At 47.3% G+C, this 15,779-nt stretch overlaps 2 protein-coding genes across 3 annotated transcripts; one reads left to right on the top strand and one right to left on the bottom strand.

Annotated features, from left to right (window-relative positions):
- Positions 1-1,938: 1,938 nt before the first annotated feature.
- LOC117857075 (transcription initiation factor TFIID subunit 12b) lies at positions 1,939-6,458 on the top strand. 2 transcript variants are annotated; one of them, XM_034739558.1, is made up of 8 exons: positions 1,939-2,568; positions 3,307-3,516; positions 3,930-4,448; positions 4,624-4,698; positions 4,841-4,919; positions 5,013-5,077; positions 5,353-5,563; positions 6,120-6,458. In XM_034739558.1, exons 1-7 carry the CDS (start codon positions 2,017-2,019, stop codon positions 5,524-5,526), a joined length of 1,674 nt encoding a protein of 557 aa, XP_034595449.1. In that variant the 5' UTR covers positions 1,939-2,016; the 3' UTR covers positions 5,527-5,563; positions 6,120-6,458. The 2 variants fall into 2 exon arrangements, with proteins under 2 accessions (XP_034595449.1, XP_034595448.1); XM_034739557.1 differs by having other exon boundaries at positions 6,113-6,458.
- Positions 6,459-6,783: 325 nt separating this feature from the next.
- On the bottom strand, positions 6,784-11,541 carry LOC117857076 (uncharacterized). The gene is made up of 11 exons (XM_034739561.2): positions 11,071-11,541; positions 10,128-10,201; positions 9,949-10,033; positions 9,741-9,866; positions 9,403-9,639; positions 9,081-9,317; positions 8,454-8,497; positions 7,871-8,053; positions 7,660-7,750; positions 7,168-7,211; positions 6,784-7,085 (listed from the first exon to the last, which is right to left on the bottom strand). Exons 1-11 carry the CDS (start codon positions 11,348-11,350, stop codon positions 6,963-6,965), a joined length of 1,524 nt encoding a protein of 507 aa, XP_034595452.1. The 5' UTR covers positions 11,351-11,541; the 3' UTR covers positions 6,784-6,962.
- Between the last annotated feature and the right edge of the window lie 4,238 nt (positions 11,542-15,779).

The following is a 15,779-nucleotide window of genomic DNA, read 5'->3' as shown; positions in this document are numbered from 1 at the left end:
GAGAGGAAAACACTGTTTGGTGGCTGATAAGCCGGCTGAATAAGCTGAAGCGAACAAACCCAGTGGATTAACCTGAGACGTCCGGGGTCCCCATCCTTTTTGTATTTTCTTCCTTGAACGGAGAGTGATGAGCTTATCGACACGGTGCTGCAGCCTCTCAGGCTCGCAGCTAGGTGCCACCGCAGGATCGACGAAGTGTTCAGTGTTGAACCGTTTCCAGGTGGGACTGGGGCGCGGAGGAGGCGACACTGCGACAGCCCGCCGGAAGCAGAAATCCCGGGCGCGGCCGTGGGTTTCTTTTGGCGCGGGCCGATGTGCGCGCACAGACGAATTCGACTGCCGACGCGGAAAGGGGTTGGAAAAGAGGCAGCGGGCAGCGGGCTTTGGCTTCGCTTGGCCGGAAGTCTTTGGACGGGACCAGTGTGGGTTGTGATGGCTCCCGGGCCGGGAGCAAGCTCGCACCCGGCTGCCGGCTGCCCCGAGCCGAGGTCTTGGCTTCACGATCACGAACGCGCTCGGCCCCGTCGCGCACGACGGCACGAGCGCGCATGACCCGTCACGGCAAGGGCTTGTGGCCCCTCCCACGGTCCCACCCACCAGGTGCGCACTGGCCGTAGGCAGAGCAGGGCGCCAAGCGCGCATCGGCAGTTTATGTTGCGGGTCCAACGGGAGACGGCCGTCCGCCGGACGACGGTCTCTGGCCGGACGCCTGACCTGGACGGCAGTGAATTGGATCTGACGCGACGCGCCGTGCTTCGCTCGTCGGCGGTGAGGGAGAGGCAGAGGAGGTCGGCAGATGGCGAACTGGTAAGCGACAGCACCGTGCGCCTCCTGCACGACAAAACGACGAGGTTTGATTTTGCCTGGCATGTTTCAAACGACGAGGTTTGGGACTCAGGAGGACCGTGAGCACAATTGCAGAACCAATCGACCAGATAAGTGCTTTGCTGCTACTCGGTGTCCTATGATCATACGACCTCGTTTTGAATTTATCTTGGACCTTGGCCAACCACTTGTAATTAATCTTAGAATTAATCCGAGATTAATAAGAGATGATTATCGCCTGAATCTGAAATATCTAAGTAAGTTGTTACGGTCGGCTACAACCCTTGCGATACAACTTGCTATATAATCAACCCAACATCACATAATTCCACAAATCCGATCAAGCATTGAAGGTCTAGGAGATGGATCCTCTTAATTTGGTGACAAGATCTTCACTTCTACATCTGCATCAATGTCTTCACCGAGTCCAGAGGTAAATCATGAGTATTTAAGGTTCCGGCTAAATTTTCTCTTCATATCTAAAGATTAGATGATGTGATTATATTTTAGGCTAAGGGATCCTCTGTCGTTAAGTTCATATTCATATTAGTTTAGATCCAACATTCTTAACATGAACCAATCCACAACATGGGAGAGGAAGGGAAAAAAAACCAAACGTGTACTTGAAAAGTTTTACTTTGCGAGACCTGCGCTGCTAGGCTGCTACGCTTTGTGTGGGGGAAGACGGGAGAGTGCTAGCTTGTGAATACGTGCATGCATGAAAAGAGTGCTTGACATGTACGGTTTTCATCAGCTGAACCCACAACATTGCACGAATGCTGTTTTCCGATACCAATGTGACTACAGCATGGTGCAGACGATCCAAAAGCAGAGCAATTTCTTTTCTTTTTTGAAGAAAACTTCTAGTAGAACATCTTTTTCGACGAGGTGTGCTGCTGACATGCCCGGAACTCGGTATAGTCCGGTGCATCAGCATGAACCCAAAAGTTCCTCACCAAACGGCAAAAGCTCGAACAGGGGCTCTTATCCGCTAAATGATCCGTGGGGCTCGCCCGCCAGTGACCCGGACAGCATCTAACCCTCCTTCTGACTCGACCGCCGAAAAGACTACGCACACACGTCAAAGTGCCCCACACGAACCCGTACCTGCCCTGCCCCGGCCCCCGACGCAACCGCGTCGTCCGTCTCGTCCCCGTCCGACTACCGCCGCCGAAACCCTACAGCCCCGCCATGGCGGATCCGCCGCCCGTGGCCGCCTCCGCTTCGCCGGCGCAGCCCGACCAGCTCGCCGCCGCTGCCTCCGTCTCCACCCCGCAGAACCCCAACCCCAACCCCCTCCTCTCCCCCCAAATCCCCCCGTCCCCGACCGTCTCCGACCTCTCCGCGCACATCTCCTCCCCGCAGCAGCTCGACCCGGCGGCCGCGGCCGCCTCGGGGGGCGGAGGATCCATGGACTACCCGCCGCGGCCGCCCCAGCTGCAGGCGCCGTCGCCCACGCAGGCGGGGGCCGGCGCTGGGGGGTTCGGCCAGATCCACCGCTCGGGGTCGACCTCCCGCCTCTCCACCGCCAGCCAGCTCCCGCAGTACGCCGCCATGGCGGCTAGGATGTACGGCGCTCAGATGAGCTTCTCGGGCGGCGGAGGACTGGTGGGCCAGCAGCAACAGCAGCAGCTGGCGGGGCGTGCGCCCATGCTTGGGCAGGGGCAGCTGGGGATGCTGCAAGGCCAGGGAAACGCGGCATCCGCGGCACATTTTGGGCTCCAGTCACAGATGATGGCGCAGGTGAATTACTGAATTTGGAGCCTCGGGGCCTCCATAAGTAAACTGAATTTTGCATCTCCTCGTGCACCATAACAAGAAGGATAAAATGTGAGGGGAAGACTTTTAAATGTGAATTACTCATGCTAGAAGCAATCACAATAATTTTATACCATAATTTGGTGTTAGGACTCCTTGTTTTTTTATCTGTTCAATCAGGTTCGTTTTGATGGGTAGAAACAGCTTTGTAAAATACCTGTACATGTAAAATCACGCAAGAATATACATGGGCAGTCGAAGCTTGTTAAGCATGGTCGAACAGGTTTCCTATACCCATCTATGTTCAATTAAAAGGAAATGAGTAGTGAATCCAGAATACTCCTATTTCTTTTGAAGTTATTTACTGCATCATGACATGGACAAAGAGAAGGACCAAATATTAAACTCTTGGATGTGAAGGTGGACTGGAAAGAAAATAAATTATCTAAACTCAATTATAAAATCTCTTAGCAATAATACTTATTAGTAGATAGTTCTACTCGTGGTTGTAAATACTTTCATCGAGAAAAATTGCACAATGAATAAGTGGCCTGTTAAAAGGAATGACACTGTCCAGAGTTTGCCTTTTGGAATTTTGATTGGGTGAGGAAAGTGTTTCTTTTTAAGGTACCTACAGCCAGCTGGATTTAATTCAAGGAGAGTATTATTTTCATTATTTCTTAGAAGCTACTAATAGAGTAATTGACTTCTATGTTCCTGTAGGCAAGGCAAAAGGGCATGGTACAAGGTACACAATTGAATAATGCTAATACAGCTCAAGTGCTGCAAGGGATGCAGCCGATGGGAGTCATGGGTACTATGGGGATGAGTCAGATGAGACCAAATGGAACTATCCCCTATGGTGCCCAACAACGGTTTGCCCATGCACAAATGAGACCTCAAGCATCTCAGCAAGCTGCACTATCTCCTCAGGTACCTTGACAGTTTAAGGACTATATAAGAAAAAATAGTCTCCATTAATTTGCATACATGGTCTTCCGGCCGCACTAATGTTAAGGAATGCTGCAGTGTGGCAAGATTATGAAGCATATATTTATATGCCATGCTGAAAGAAGTAATAAACAGTCTGTTAACCACAGTGTTTGATCTTTCTTTAAACCACCGTGTATAAAACTGCTTGAGAGTTGTGACTTGTGTGCCCTTTATCCATATTTCCCGTTGATCCGTAACAACCAGAATTGCACACAGTACATACTGAAGTTGCTACATATCAACCTGTTCTTGCATATCTTTTTTTTAAAAAACATTTATCATGTATAATGTTTCTGTAGTAGCTGTTATTTTCGAAGGAATGATCGTAATTTTTATATGTGATTGGTTTACAGAAAGTAGCCGGTCAAGGCTTGTCGAGAACAGCGTCAATTACAGCATTAAATTCACAACTGCCTGGATCATCGCAAAATGGACAGATGGTGGCAATGTCCATGCCTCAGCAACAGCAACAGCAGCAGTGGTTGAAGCAAATGCAATCATCCATGAGCTCACCAGTTTCTCCACAGCAACAATTTCAGCACCAACAAAGACTCATGTTAATGCAGCAACTTCAGCAGAAAACGGGATTGAGCCAACAGCAACTTGCACAAGTCCAACAGCAGCATCCACATCTCAATGCCCAACAACTGATTCAGCAGCAACATTTTCTCCAGCAGTTTCAGCAGCAGCAGCAGTCACTACAATCTCCAAGGGTTTCAGCGTCTGGTTCGCAGAAGTCTGCGAACCATACAGGATCACAGCCAGGTACACCTTTGTCCGGTGGAACTATGACTGGTGGAAGTGCAAGCCAGGGAGCTGAAGGAACTAGCCAACTTCTTGGGAAAAGGAAGATACAAGATCTGGTTGCACAGGTGATGACCTGGATCTTTTCTTACCTGTTCTAAACTTCTTTGTTGATGTTGTTCATGTCACTGATCATGATTTCAGCAAAGTTAATACACACCCTACTTTTTTTGGAAGAAGGTTTCTTATTTTAGTTGAATATAATACTTTGGTCTGTTCTTAAACCATAAAGTCTTATTACAGATAGATCCCCTAGGCAGGCTTGACCCTGAGGTGGAAGATCTACTTTTAGAAATGGCTGATGACTTCATTGACTCGGTAATTGTTTTGTGCCTTGCTATTTGTTAAGAGTATGATTTCCTATCGAGTTCAGAATCAGAGTACCTTCATCTTCTAAACTTGATCGTATGTTATCTGCCGGAGATATCTTGTGATTCAGCTGACACGGGTTTGCCTTTAGGTGACTGCATTTGCGTGCACCTTAGCAAAACATAGGAAATCATCGGTTGTGGAGGCAAAGGATGTGTTGCTGCACTTAGGTCAGCTGCTTCACCTCGCTCTCATGCACACATGTTCATGGAAATGTGCTACTACATCTCATTTTGCTTGTTAATTTTCAATATATCTTGCAGAACAAAATTGGCATTTGTCCGTTCCTGGATTCTCAAAGGAGGATAAGAATCCTCAAAGAAACTCTGTAAGATCACATTACTTTGTGAATACTATCGTTCTTCATTAACCTATCTTTGGTTGGAGCCATAATCTTTTTTCTAATGTTCTTTTACCTTACGTATATCTGTGTTGGTGCTATACAATAAACCCCTGGACCCTACTCACAATAATATCCTGACTATCATAGTCAATTTGCTGAGTGTATCTTGTAGGATTTACAAGTTAAACTTACATTGAAATTTGTATTCTGGAACCCTCATGCTCAAACAAAAGGTTGATTGAATTCCATTGTTGCAACAGGTAAAGCCATCAGTAGATCCGCAACAACCAGAAAGTGATGCTGCTGGTGTTAGAGGCCCAGGCAATAAGCTTATTGCTAATAACTCGGTTGGCAACCATCAAATAAGACCTTCGATTGCGGAGCCTTCAGCAATGCCAACAATGGGACCCCTGTCGAAGGCTCCCCGCTTTTAGGTGTTAATGCTGCTCTCCCATCGAAGGAAAATTTCCTGTAAGTTAATTGAGTGGATAAATGCTGTTCTTTCTAGTTTTCAATGATAATCCTTGGTAGTCTGATGATCTTTTGACTGCTCAAGCTGGAATGTTATATAAATTTGATGCTCCCACAAAATATGTGCATCTTCAGTTTTGCCCTTGTTTGCTAATGTCTGTCTCAGTAGATATTCAGTTCTCTAGTCACACGTTTTTCTACTATACACATGGCCCCGCAAGATTATTTAGTGTACAGTGTGCAGCTTGTGCGTTCAAACTATCTAGTGTACAATGTGCTCTAATAATCCCAGGACTGAAACAATCTAAATTGACAAATTTCTATGCTGACATATCTACCTGTAGGACACATGGCCCCGCAAGATTATTTAGTGTCCAGTATGCAGCTTGTGCGTTCAAACTATCTAGTGTACAATGTGCTGTAATAATCCCAGGACCGAAACAATCTAAATTGACAAATTTCAATGCTGACATATCTATCTGTAGGATATCTGTTGAGTGTCAGGTTTGTTCTTAACTTCTGATTGTTCTCACAACTAGCCTTTTCAAGTTTTCAGGACAATCTACATGGAAACAGCCGTAGGCTCTAACACAAGGATTGCTAGCAAATGGAAGCACAAATAAATCCACGAGCATCTGTGGCAAACCACAGATGCCTGTGTACTTACAGGAAAGCAGTTGCTGACTGACCGATCGTCTCCGACGGACCCTCTACCTGGGTCGACTGTGACTTTGTTCCTTTTCTTTTTCTTTTTTGTGCCTGTAAATGCCCCCGTCCGTTGTATATAAATGTTTTTGCTACGGGGCATTATCGTCTCCAGTTTTGACGTTGCTATGTAGGTGAACATATATTTGAGTGAGCACAACTTAAAATCAGTGACGTGTATTCGATTTCATTTTTTGTTACTGGTAGAGTGGTAGTTCGTGCCTGTTCAAACATATTGGTCTCGGTTTTTTCCTGCAGGGCAATGGCCGTTTCAGGCTTCAATGTAGTGAACCAGTAGTACTTAAATCTCAAGCTGTAGGATTATAAACATGGAGGTACATCGTATGCCTTATTTTGCAGGTCCATCCTCCAGGCTCCAGTAGCGAAGAACATGGACGTCTGGAGTCAGCAATCTGGTAATCCGGCTACCCAATGTGGGAGCAGCATAACCGCTTGGCAAGCGTCAGCGAACCCAGTTTCAAGCGTAATTGTACAGGCAATCCTACTCAACTGTATACGCAGGGCGATACAAGATTCGTCTACGTTGCACACGTTGAAGAGCGCACCGGAAAGAATGAATACACACATCTGTATGCACAGCCATGTATGTACACGATGAAATGCAGCATCCGCACCTGCACGAGCCTACATGTTCCTAACAAAATTGTCAATCTACGGTAATTCCTGTCAGGTTTCAGGTAGGCGACTCCGCGAGCACCAAGGTGTGCCACCAGCCGCACGACACGTTCAGCGGGTGGTACGTGTCCACGGGGACACTGCAAGGCACGTTCCTGTCCATCGAGTCGCCGAGGCCGAGCTGCAAACGCAAACTCAAATTTCAGAAACGGAAGTAAACCTTGTACTTCAGTGGTATGAAAGGAGAGTCAAGGGTTAACTACCTGGCCATATTTGTTCCATCCCCAGCAGAATACCTCGCCTTCATCTGCAAAAGTTTCGTAATCCTTGTCAGATGCCAGAAGCACAAAAGACCTTTTTTCCGACCTAAGATGGAAACATTGTCCTGCCGATACAGTTGCCCTTTCCATTTCCTATATTTATTACAACTTTTACTGTTTCACTTCGTAGTTCTTTCTCTAGTCTATTTACATAGTATAAACCCTAGGGATCAGTATAGGTCTACCAGCTCTTAGTTCCTCTAGTCTACTTAACTCAATGAAAGAATTGGAAAAAAAAAATTCTACCCCAGGCTGCACAACAATCAGTACAACCTATGATTAAAATGAGAGCATCATATGATTAAAAGGGGGTTAGGACTCGTATATGTATATGGGAGCAGTTTAAACATGTAACTAAGGCGAAGGATGGTACAAGATGGTACACTAGAAACATCTGCAGAACTCTATAACCAACAATAGAACAGCTGAACGTACCTGTTATAATAGCACTGTGGCGAGCTCCACAAGAAACAGATCTGGCATTCTTATTTTCCAGGCTCGTAGCATCTACCAATTTTGGAACAGTCTGCATTTTGAAACAAACGGTTGTCAAAGGCCATCATTACTTCATGGAGAACTATGGGCATCTCTATGGATCAAAACTGCGTTAACTGCAGTAGCATCTGTTACATTAAAAACTTCATACCTCAGCTTGATCCGAACCAGTGCCAAGCTGCCCAAACTGGTTTCCTCCAAACGAATAGACATCACCATCTACAGATGTACATACGGTGTGCCACAGACCTGCGGCAACATCTTGCATCTTGATTCCCAGGATAGATGATACACACGTCGGACTTAAAACATCTTCTGTATTCCCTTGTCCGCACTGAAGAAGAAAAAGCACGGTTGACACAAATGAAGTGCATTGATAAAGAACAATCCTATAGAACATATAAAACGAATGAAATTATTGCACATAGCATAACATGCCATTAACATGGAATATGCTAGAGCATGAAAAATTGTGAAAATATAGTACCCATTAGTTATAATGATACAAATTCCAACATATACAAATACAAATAAAATGAACTAAAGCAATTAGCAGCCGAAGGTACAAGATTACTATATTTTCCATATTCTAATGATCACCCATCTAACACTAAGACACAGAATGCCACTCACTGAACATATATATCTTTTGTTAGCTACCTGAGTGTATTTGTTTGGTTCAATAGATCACAATCATTTTGATCAAACAAAACTGGCCAGATTGAAAAGCTAACCTGTCCATACAGCCCCCATCCAAATGTGAGAAGAGCTCCTGAATCTGCAAGCAGGAGTTGGGTGTTAAAAATACAGGAGAGATCTTGCTACAGTTGCAGATATCTATGGGGAAAACTTCAAGTTCAAATGAAACTAAACCTTTGCAGCTTTGCTACAATCTGACAACTGAAAAGCTGCAGGTGGTTTGAGCTATAGCATTTTGGTTTAAGACAAGAAAGCCCTCCAAGTAGCAAATCAGAGCCTGGGACTAGATTCTAGAGTTATATTTCCTTATTGTAATGTAAAAACCATTATGGAATTATAATTCGCTTTGAAGGATAAGAGAGCAGTAGTGCCTAGGATTACAACACTGTGTCTACATGAACACCTTTTGGTACGAGATCCTGCATTTTCTACTATCTTGCAAAACAAGTTAGTAAATAGTAAACATGTCTACTATTCTGAAAAGTCAAAATGCATGTCTAAAGACTACGCTATCCTGCTTCAGAGGACACATGTTGATTTGAAACCTTGTTTTCCACAGAGCTATATCCGACCTTTTGAAACTAGCTTGAGATCCAGAATGACTGGTATATCTCTACATGGATATGGTAAAGAACTTCAAGGAATAAAAAAATATAACTGACCTGTTACTACAGCACTATGACGGCCTCCACAAGCAATGGCCCTCACGCAATTTCCCATGACTTTACTGATATGCCCTTCAGCGGTCTTGTTACCTTTCATAGCTGACGGCCGATCCTTGCTGTACAGTGCCGATTCAATGCACGGTACAGGATGAGGAGAAGAAACAGTTCTGATTCTAGAACCCAGACCTAGTTGCCCTTCTCCTCCATATCCCCAACCCCACACCTGACCTAAATCTGAAGTTTCAAAGAAAATATTATTCTAGTCAGTAAATTTCCTTGCAAGGCAAATATCACTGCCATAATGACAAATCTAGGTTACCTGATAGTGCTAACGTATGACGACCACCAGCAGCTACAGCCACTATTTTCACTCCTGTATTAAATGTCACAACACAAGGGGGTGCAGAAAGACTTTCATCACTAGATGTTGAGCTCTCGGGTCCATGTTTTGCTGAAGACAACCTTCGTCGCTTTGTGCTATCGTCAGTGCCTCTGCTTTCAGAAGGACCAGATGCTGCTCCACTGCTCGTCCTAGATACCTGTGACCTGGGGCTCACTGTAATGGAGTTTCCTTTGTTATATCTGTAAACAATTGATGTAGAGAAGCTTATATTTTTTAGGCAGGAATGAGAAAAGGTAGGAAGTAAGCATCACCACCTTGGTCAGTGGCCATTGCAATTTGTCTTTCATCCTTCTCCATGGTTCCAACTGAAGACTGGTCTCCAACAACCCTGCCAGTTGGAACACATTCTTTCCAACCCCACGTGTAGACATCCCCTTCATCTGCTCCAGAAAAACAATTATAAGAAATTCCACAATTATGAGCGACGTGTAGAGCAAAACTAGGAACCAGGATTGCTAGTACCTGTTATGGCAACACAATGTGCCCATCCAGCATCCGCCCTCACCATTGCAACACCACTAGGAAGAGGGAAAACCTCTGGAGTCTCCTGAGAGGTATAATATTTTATATTTAGTAACAATAGGTCCTGAGTTTTCTCTCATGGTGCAGGAAAGCATAAAGCATCAATACTGTTTCCATACCTCGTGCTTCCCAGCAGTTACATAACTTTGGCCCATGTCATCAGCAGAACCCCAAGTGAGGAGTTTTCCAGACTCTTGAACGATGAAAAAGAAAGCCAGGTTCAGAGTTGGGTCGAATTTGATGGCAGCAACTATAACTCAGGAATTAGCATATAAATACAACATAATCTTATACTCTTACGACTGTAGCTAGACATATAGAACTAACAATTTGAACCTGAGACTTTTGCATGAATTTTGTGGAAGATGGTAGGCCAGCAAGGCACATACTAACAGCAAACAAGGAGGATTGTCACCATGTTAAGAGGCAATGGCATTCGAAGACCCTTGTTTATTGTCAGTGGCTGTTTGATCCTTATGGAATAACAGGAATCAGGTTCCACAAAAACTAAGGAAACTTTACTCAGCAATGTTGCTTTGGCTCTTCTGGGATCATCTTAATCATAGAAACTACTTTCCACTCAGAAGCAAATCCCTACTTCAGATTGAAACTCTCCCCTATGAGATTCTTATACCGAAAGCATAATCAGGCTAGGGAACCTCTCTGCGCTCAGACTTTAAGCTCCAATTCAATTCAGCAGAACACCCGTCAATACGGATCACCAAGGTCTAAAGAAACCCGAATCAATGTAAGCTCCACAAACCCATTCGCAGTCAGCTGTTTCAAACGGTCCCGGAACAGCCCGTCTTCCAATTTACTCACAAATCCTCCAACAAAACCACTTTCCTCCAGTACCTTATTATCACCGCCAATTACTCATCAGTTCGCAAAAATTCGCCAAGCTCGCACATCCAAAACCTGCCCCCCAACGATAATCCGCCACAAAAACCGCACAGGCCGACACCCGCAGCAGATCTAAAACAGCCCACGCGCAGAACCAACGAACGGAAAGCAACAGGACACAAGCACACGAGCAATGACGAAGGGAAGAGGTGACGTCACCGGAGATGGCCATGGCGAAGCCGCACCCTCCGCCGCACACGTCCCTCCACCCATCGCCGCCGGGCGCCGCCGCCGCCGGGGGGAGCCTCACGGGGACCGGCCCGAGCAGCGGCGAGCGCTGCGGCGACACGCCGGGTAGGTAGCCCCACATCAGCACCACCCGCTCCTTATTCTCCGCCCCCGCCCCGGCCCCCTGCGCGCAGCCGGCGCCGCCGCCGCCGTCCTCCTCCATCTCCTCCTCCCCTCCCCCTCCCCCTCCGCCGCTGCCGCGGCCGTTCATCTCCTCGAGGAACCCCGGCCGCTCCGAATCCACCGTCGATTACTCAGCTATCTTCTTCGATGGCTGCCTGCCCGGGCCGCGGATGGGAGCGAAGCAAGCGAGCGAGCAAGCAAGGCCCTGGTGTTGGTTGCGGCGGAATGGGAAGCGGCGGCCACTTGCTTTTCCAAGGCCAAGCGTGAGGCTGAGAGCCGCGAGGTCTGCGCCGTATCAGTTTCTTCGGGGACGGGGGCGCCACATCGGACGCTGACGTGGCAGGACCCGACACGTGGCGCGCGCCGGGCCGCTGGATCGAGACGGACATTCGTGGCCAGGAAGCGGCAGGAAGGATCTGGAAGTCAGAGGCCGGGGGCCCTGGCGGGCGGACGTGTCGGCCCCGAACGGCAGCCACGTCGCGGGATCGGAGCCAGGAGACGCGGGGGTGGGACTGACTCGGGAGGGCCGGTGCCCGGAGGGAGACGTGGCCGGCAGCGATTTGACCAACGGCGCTCGCCGCATCCACGAATTAAAGTATGCTGGAGAACGGTGGTGAGGTACCGACGGCTAGCTTTCGCGCTAGAATTAGAACCCCAGGCTACCTAAAATACTGCACGCTGAGATGATAAGGTGCAGTAGTAGTTTCCGCATCACGAGTTCTATATTTTGGCTCGTGGGAGGTGTGAAGGTGGATATAAAAACTAGATAACCACATGCTGGTAGGGTTTAAAGCTTAAACTATGATGCTCGGTAATTTAATTTTATACACAAGTAAATACTTGTACTGACATCACATCAAGTATGCGTAAATATACTTCTATTCAAATATGCAAATGTGTCAGGTGTGGTATGACATACGCTTCCATACATGTGTCGTGGTCTGTTCCTGTACTTTTGTAGTCGCAGTAGGTTAAAAATATGCACGGCATGAATTTTGGAATATGCCCACTATTGATTTTCAAAAAAGAATATGCCTACTATATGAGATTATACTGTGCCCATTGTTTTTCCAACTATATATGGCATATTTCTATCAAAAAAAACTATATATGGCATAATTCGGGATGGACAAAGGATGTTATATTATACGACTTCTATAAAAGATGCAATTTATGCTCCTCCTGCTGTAAAAAGGTTTAATGCATTTCGTCCAGGCTGCAATTCGCGCGTTGTTTTGCTATGTTGAGCATCTTCAACTCTGCATTTTCCGTTAATCCTGGTTAAAGAAGTACGAAGTATAAAACCAATTTTCTTTTTTTAAAAAAATGAAAATACTAAAACCAAGTTTCCACTTGTACTACATACGCTACAATTTTTTTTGTTTGAAATAAACATACGCTACAAAATCACGTGCTACCAAGGGCAAAACACCGAAGGACCAGTAAATGCGCGAAATAAGGGGTACTTAATACCCCTACTAAACTTTAGCACCTGTCACATCGGATGTTTAGATATTAATTATGAGTGTTAAACATAGTTTAATTACAAAACTAATTGCACAGATGGAGTCTAATTCGTGAGACGAATCTATGAAGCCTAATTAGTCCATGATTTGATAATGTGGTGTTACAGTAACCATTTGCTAATGATGGATTGATTAGCTTTAATAGATTCATCTCGTGAATTAGACTCCATCTGTGCAATTAGTTTTGTAATCAGCTCATATTTAGTCCTTCTAATTAGCATCCGAACATCCGATGTGACCCTACTAAAGTTTAGCACATCGTATCTAAACACCACCTAAGCTGGCAGTACGGAATTCACATGCACGCTCGCTCTCCGTACTACTCAAATTCTAGTTGTTCGCCTTAAAAAAATTCGCATCGGGCGTATGAGCCAAATCAACCTAATGCGCGTGCTTCGCCTTCCTTCTCCTCTCCCTTGAACTACATCCTACTCGTTTAGCTTGGTTGGTGCGCACTCGCACGGCGCTCCTCATGGTTCATCATTGGCAGCTCTCAGGGCCTCTTCGGAGCTGGCAGTACGAAATTCACATGCACGCTCGCTCTCCGTACTACTCAAATTCTAGTTGTTCGCCTTAAAAAAAAATCGCACCAAGCGTCTGAGCCAAATCAACCTAATACGTGTGCTTCACCTTCCTTCTCCTCTCCCTTGAATTACATCCTACTCGTTTAGCTTGGTTGGTGCGCACTCGCACGGCGCTACTTGTTTAGCTTGGTTGGTGCGCACTTGCACGACGCTTCAGATGGTTCATCATCGGCAACTCCCAGGGCCTCCTCGGAGCATCAGGAATTCAGGATTCAGCAAGGAGCTTAAGGGGGTGTTTGATACCCTAGACTAAACTTTAATCCCTATCACATCGAATGTTTGCATAGTAATTAGAAGTATTAAATATAGTTTAATGATAAAACTAAGCATAAATGAGAGCTAATTCGCGAGACGAACCTATTAAACTTAATTAGTACATGATTAGCCCATGTGATGATACAGTAAATATGTGGTAATTACGAATTAAGTAGGCTTAATAGATTCGTCTCACGAATTAACCCTCGTTTATGCAATTAGTTTTATAATTAGTTCACATTTAGTCCTTCTAATTGGCATCCAAATATCTAATATGATTCGAATTAAAAATTAAATGTATCAAAAACAGCCCTAAAGCACTTTCAGGGTTCTCTTTTATAACGTTACGCCGTTACCAACCCCAACCCCCGTGCAGTTGTGGCGGGCCCCGGCCGCGGCGGTAGTTGCGTGCGCAGCGATTGGCCAAGCTCTGGAAGCTTCGGGAAGCCGCGCGTGCGCGTGCTGGCCTCAGCTTTTAGACAAAAAAGAAACCTTGGTTTGTCGCCAAACCGGCTTACCGCCACCAATGTCCCGGCACGGGAGGTCGGGAGACGCGAGCGGAAAACGTCACGCGTCAACCACCGTAACCAGGCCCTGATGATTTCGCGCGGCCGACGGCGACGCCCCCCAGGAGAGCCGCGCCCCGAGGGCCGAGAGCGACGGCGACGGCGACGGCGACGCGCGTACGATGTTGTTGCTGCTGCCGCCCACCCGCGCACACGCGCCCCGTCGCCCCCCTCGCCCGCGACGCTTCACGCGCACGCGACGGCAAAAGCCGAGAGGGGCAGAACAGGTGGTGCCGTGGTGGACTGACTCCCTGCGGCGCGGAGCCATCCGCTCTCTTCATTGGCTTGGTCCTCCCCTGCTCGGCGTGGACGGCCCGTGCCTTTCGTGGATGGACGGCGCACGGCTCGTGCCCGCCGCTCCTGCTGGCCAGCGGGCAGCCGCTTGGGCGAGGCGAGAGCTGTGGTGGCCGGGTTCCTCGTCATCGCGCCTGATGGCCGACGGAACGCTAGTTGCAGGGTAGGCGGGGTAGTGTAGCGGGGCGTGCGTACACGGTTGTGGGATGCCAGGCAAGTTGAGGCAGCTGGAAGCGGGTGCGCGGAATCTTGTCGTTAGCAGTTTATTTGTTCCAGGTGACTGGTGATAGGAATGAACTGTTTTTTTTGGGAGGGAGAGACCAAGATAGGAGTAGGATGGCCGAGTTGGAACAGCGGCATGTTCGCTTCAGCTTATTCAGCCGGCTTATCAGCCACCAAACAGTATTTTTCTCTCACAACATCAGCTGTTTCATCTTTTCAACCGGCTTATAAGCTGAAGCGAATAGATTCAGGAACGCAGCACGAAAGGTGTACTATCCTATACAGTTTTATGTTTGTCCGTTGACAGGTCAAATGTATTACGTGACAAACTAGTGCTGTTGGAATGTAAACTTCACTGGAAGGTAAGGACTGCAGAGTCTGCTACTGGGGCGGCAAATGAAGTTGCGTAGAACCGACTTCTCACAGCTCGCGATGCCTAAATAGCTCATCGCAACACGCAGATTTGCATTTCTTTTCTCTCTATTTTTAGAAGGGGGGGGGGGGGGGGGGTTGTTCGTGTTCGATTTTGTACAGGACTCGGCGAACTCAGCGAGATGCGCCAGATGGCCAAGCTAGAAAAGGACTGCTGGAGCCACTACGCTCAGTAAAAAGGCCTAAATTTAGCGAGGTTCAAATAGACGCTGGCCCATAGATCCAGGCCTAATGACACAGATGACGGGCCTGATGATACCCATTGCTATGCTAGTGGGCTGGTTCACGATAACGATATTCACAAGCCCAGATTCTGTCGGCGCGTCGGCCATCCTCGCCAGCGACGGCCGACGCCCGACGGCGGCGCCGTCGTGTCGTTCGTCTTCGTCCTCCGTAGCAACGTGCCGGCGTCCGCGACCCGATTCACCACGGAGAGACTGGGGGACTCTACGCCGCGGAGGCGGCCATTCGCCAGTTCTAGCAGACTAGCAGGCTAGCTCCAGCGCCGGCCGCGCGACGCCGAGATCTACACAACTACTACAAGCATTCTATACACACGTACGGCCGGTATAAACACAGCAGCCAGATGTCCCAAATCCCATATCTTGCTGACAGCTGGGTCATGAAAATTGAGAACG

Source organism: Setaria viridis, chromosome 5 (genome assembly GCF_005286985.2).
Source record: "Setaria viridis chromosome 5, Setaria_viridis_v4.0, whole genome shotgun sequence".
Taxonomy (NCBI): domain Eukaryota; kingdom Viridiplantae; phylum Streptophyta; class Magnoliopsida; order Poales; family Poaceae; genus Setaria; species Setaria viridis.
This window is presented reverse-complemented; position numbering and strand designations above follow the sequence as displayed.

Excerpts from the sequence above, each read along its gene's own strand:
- LOC117857076 (XM_034739561.2), bottom strand. The coding sequence starts at position 11,350 with ATGAACGGCCGCGGCAGCGGCGGAGGGGGAGGGGGAGGGGAGGAGGAG. Across the intron at positions 9,867-9,948 it reads ACATTGTGTTGCCATAACAG|ATGAAGGGGATGTCTACACG; the intron begins GTACTAGCAATC and ends TTTCTGGAGCAG. Across the intron at positions 9,640-9,740 it reads TGCAATGGCCACTGACCAAG|TGAGCCCCAGGTCACAGGTA; the intron begins GTGGTGATGCTT and ends ACTCCATTACAG.
- LOC117857075 (XM_034739558.1), top strand. The coding sequence starts at position 2,017 with ATGGCGGATCCGCCGCCCGTGGCCGCCTCCGCTTCGCCGGCGCAGCCC. Across the intron at positions 3,517-3,929 it reads AAGCTGCACTATCTCCTCAG|AAAGTAGCCGGTCAAGGCTT; the intron begins GTACCTTGACAG and ends ATTGGTTTACAG. Across the intron at positions 4,920-5,012 it reads GGATGTGTTGCTGCACTTAG|AACAAAATTGGCATTTGTCC; the intron begins GTCAGCTGCTTC and ends TATATCTTGCAG.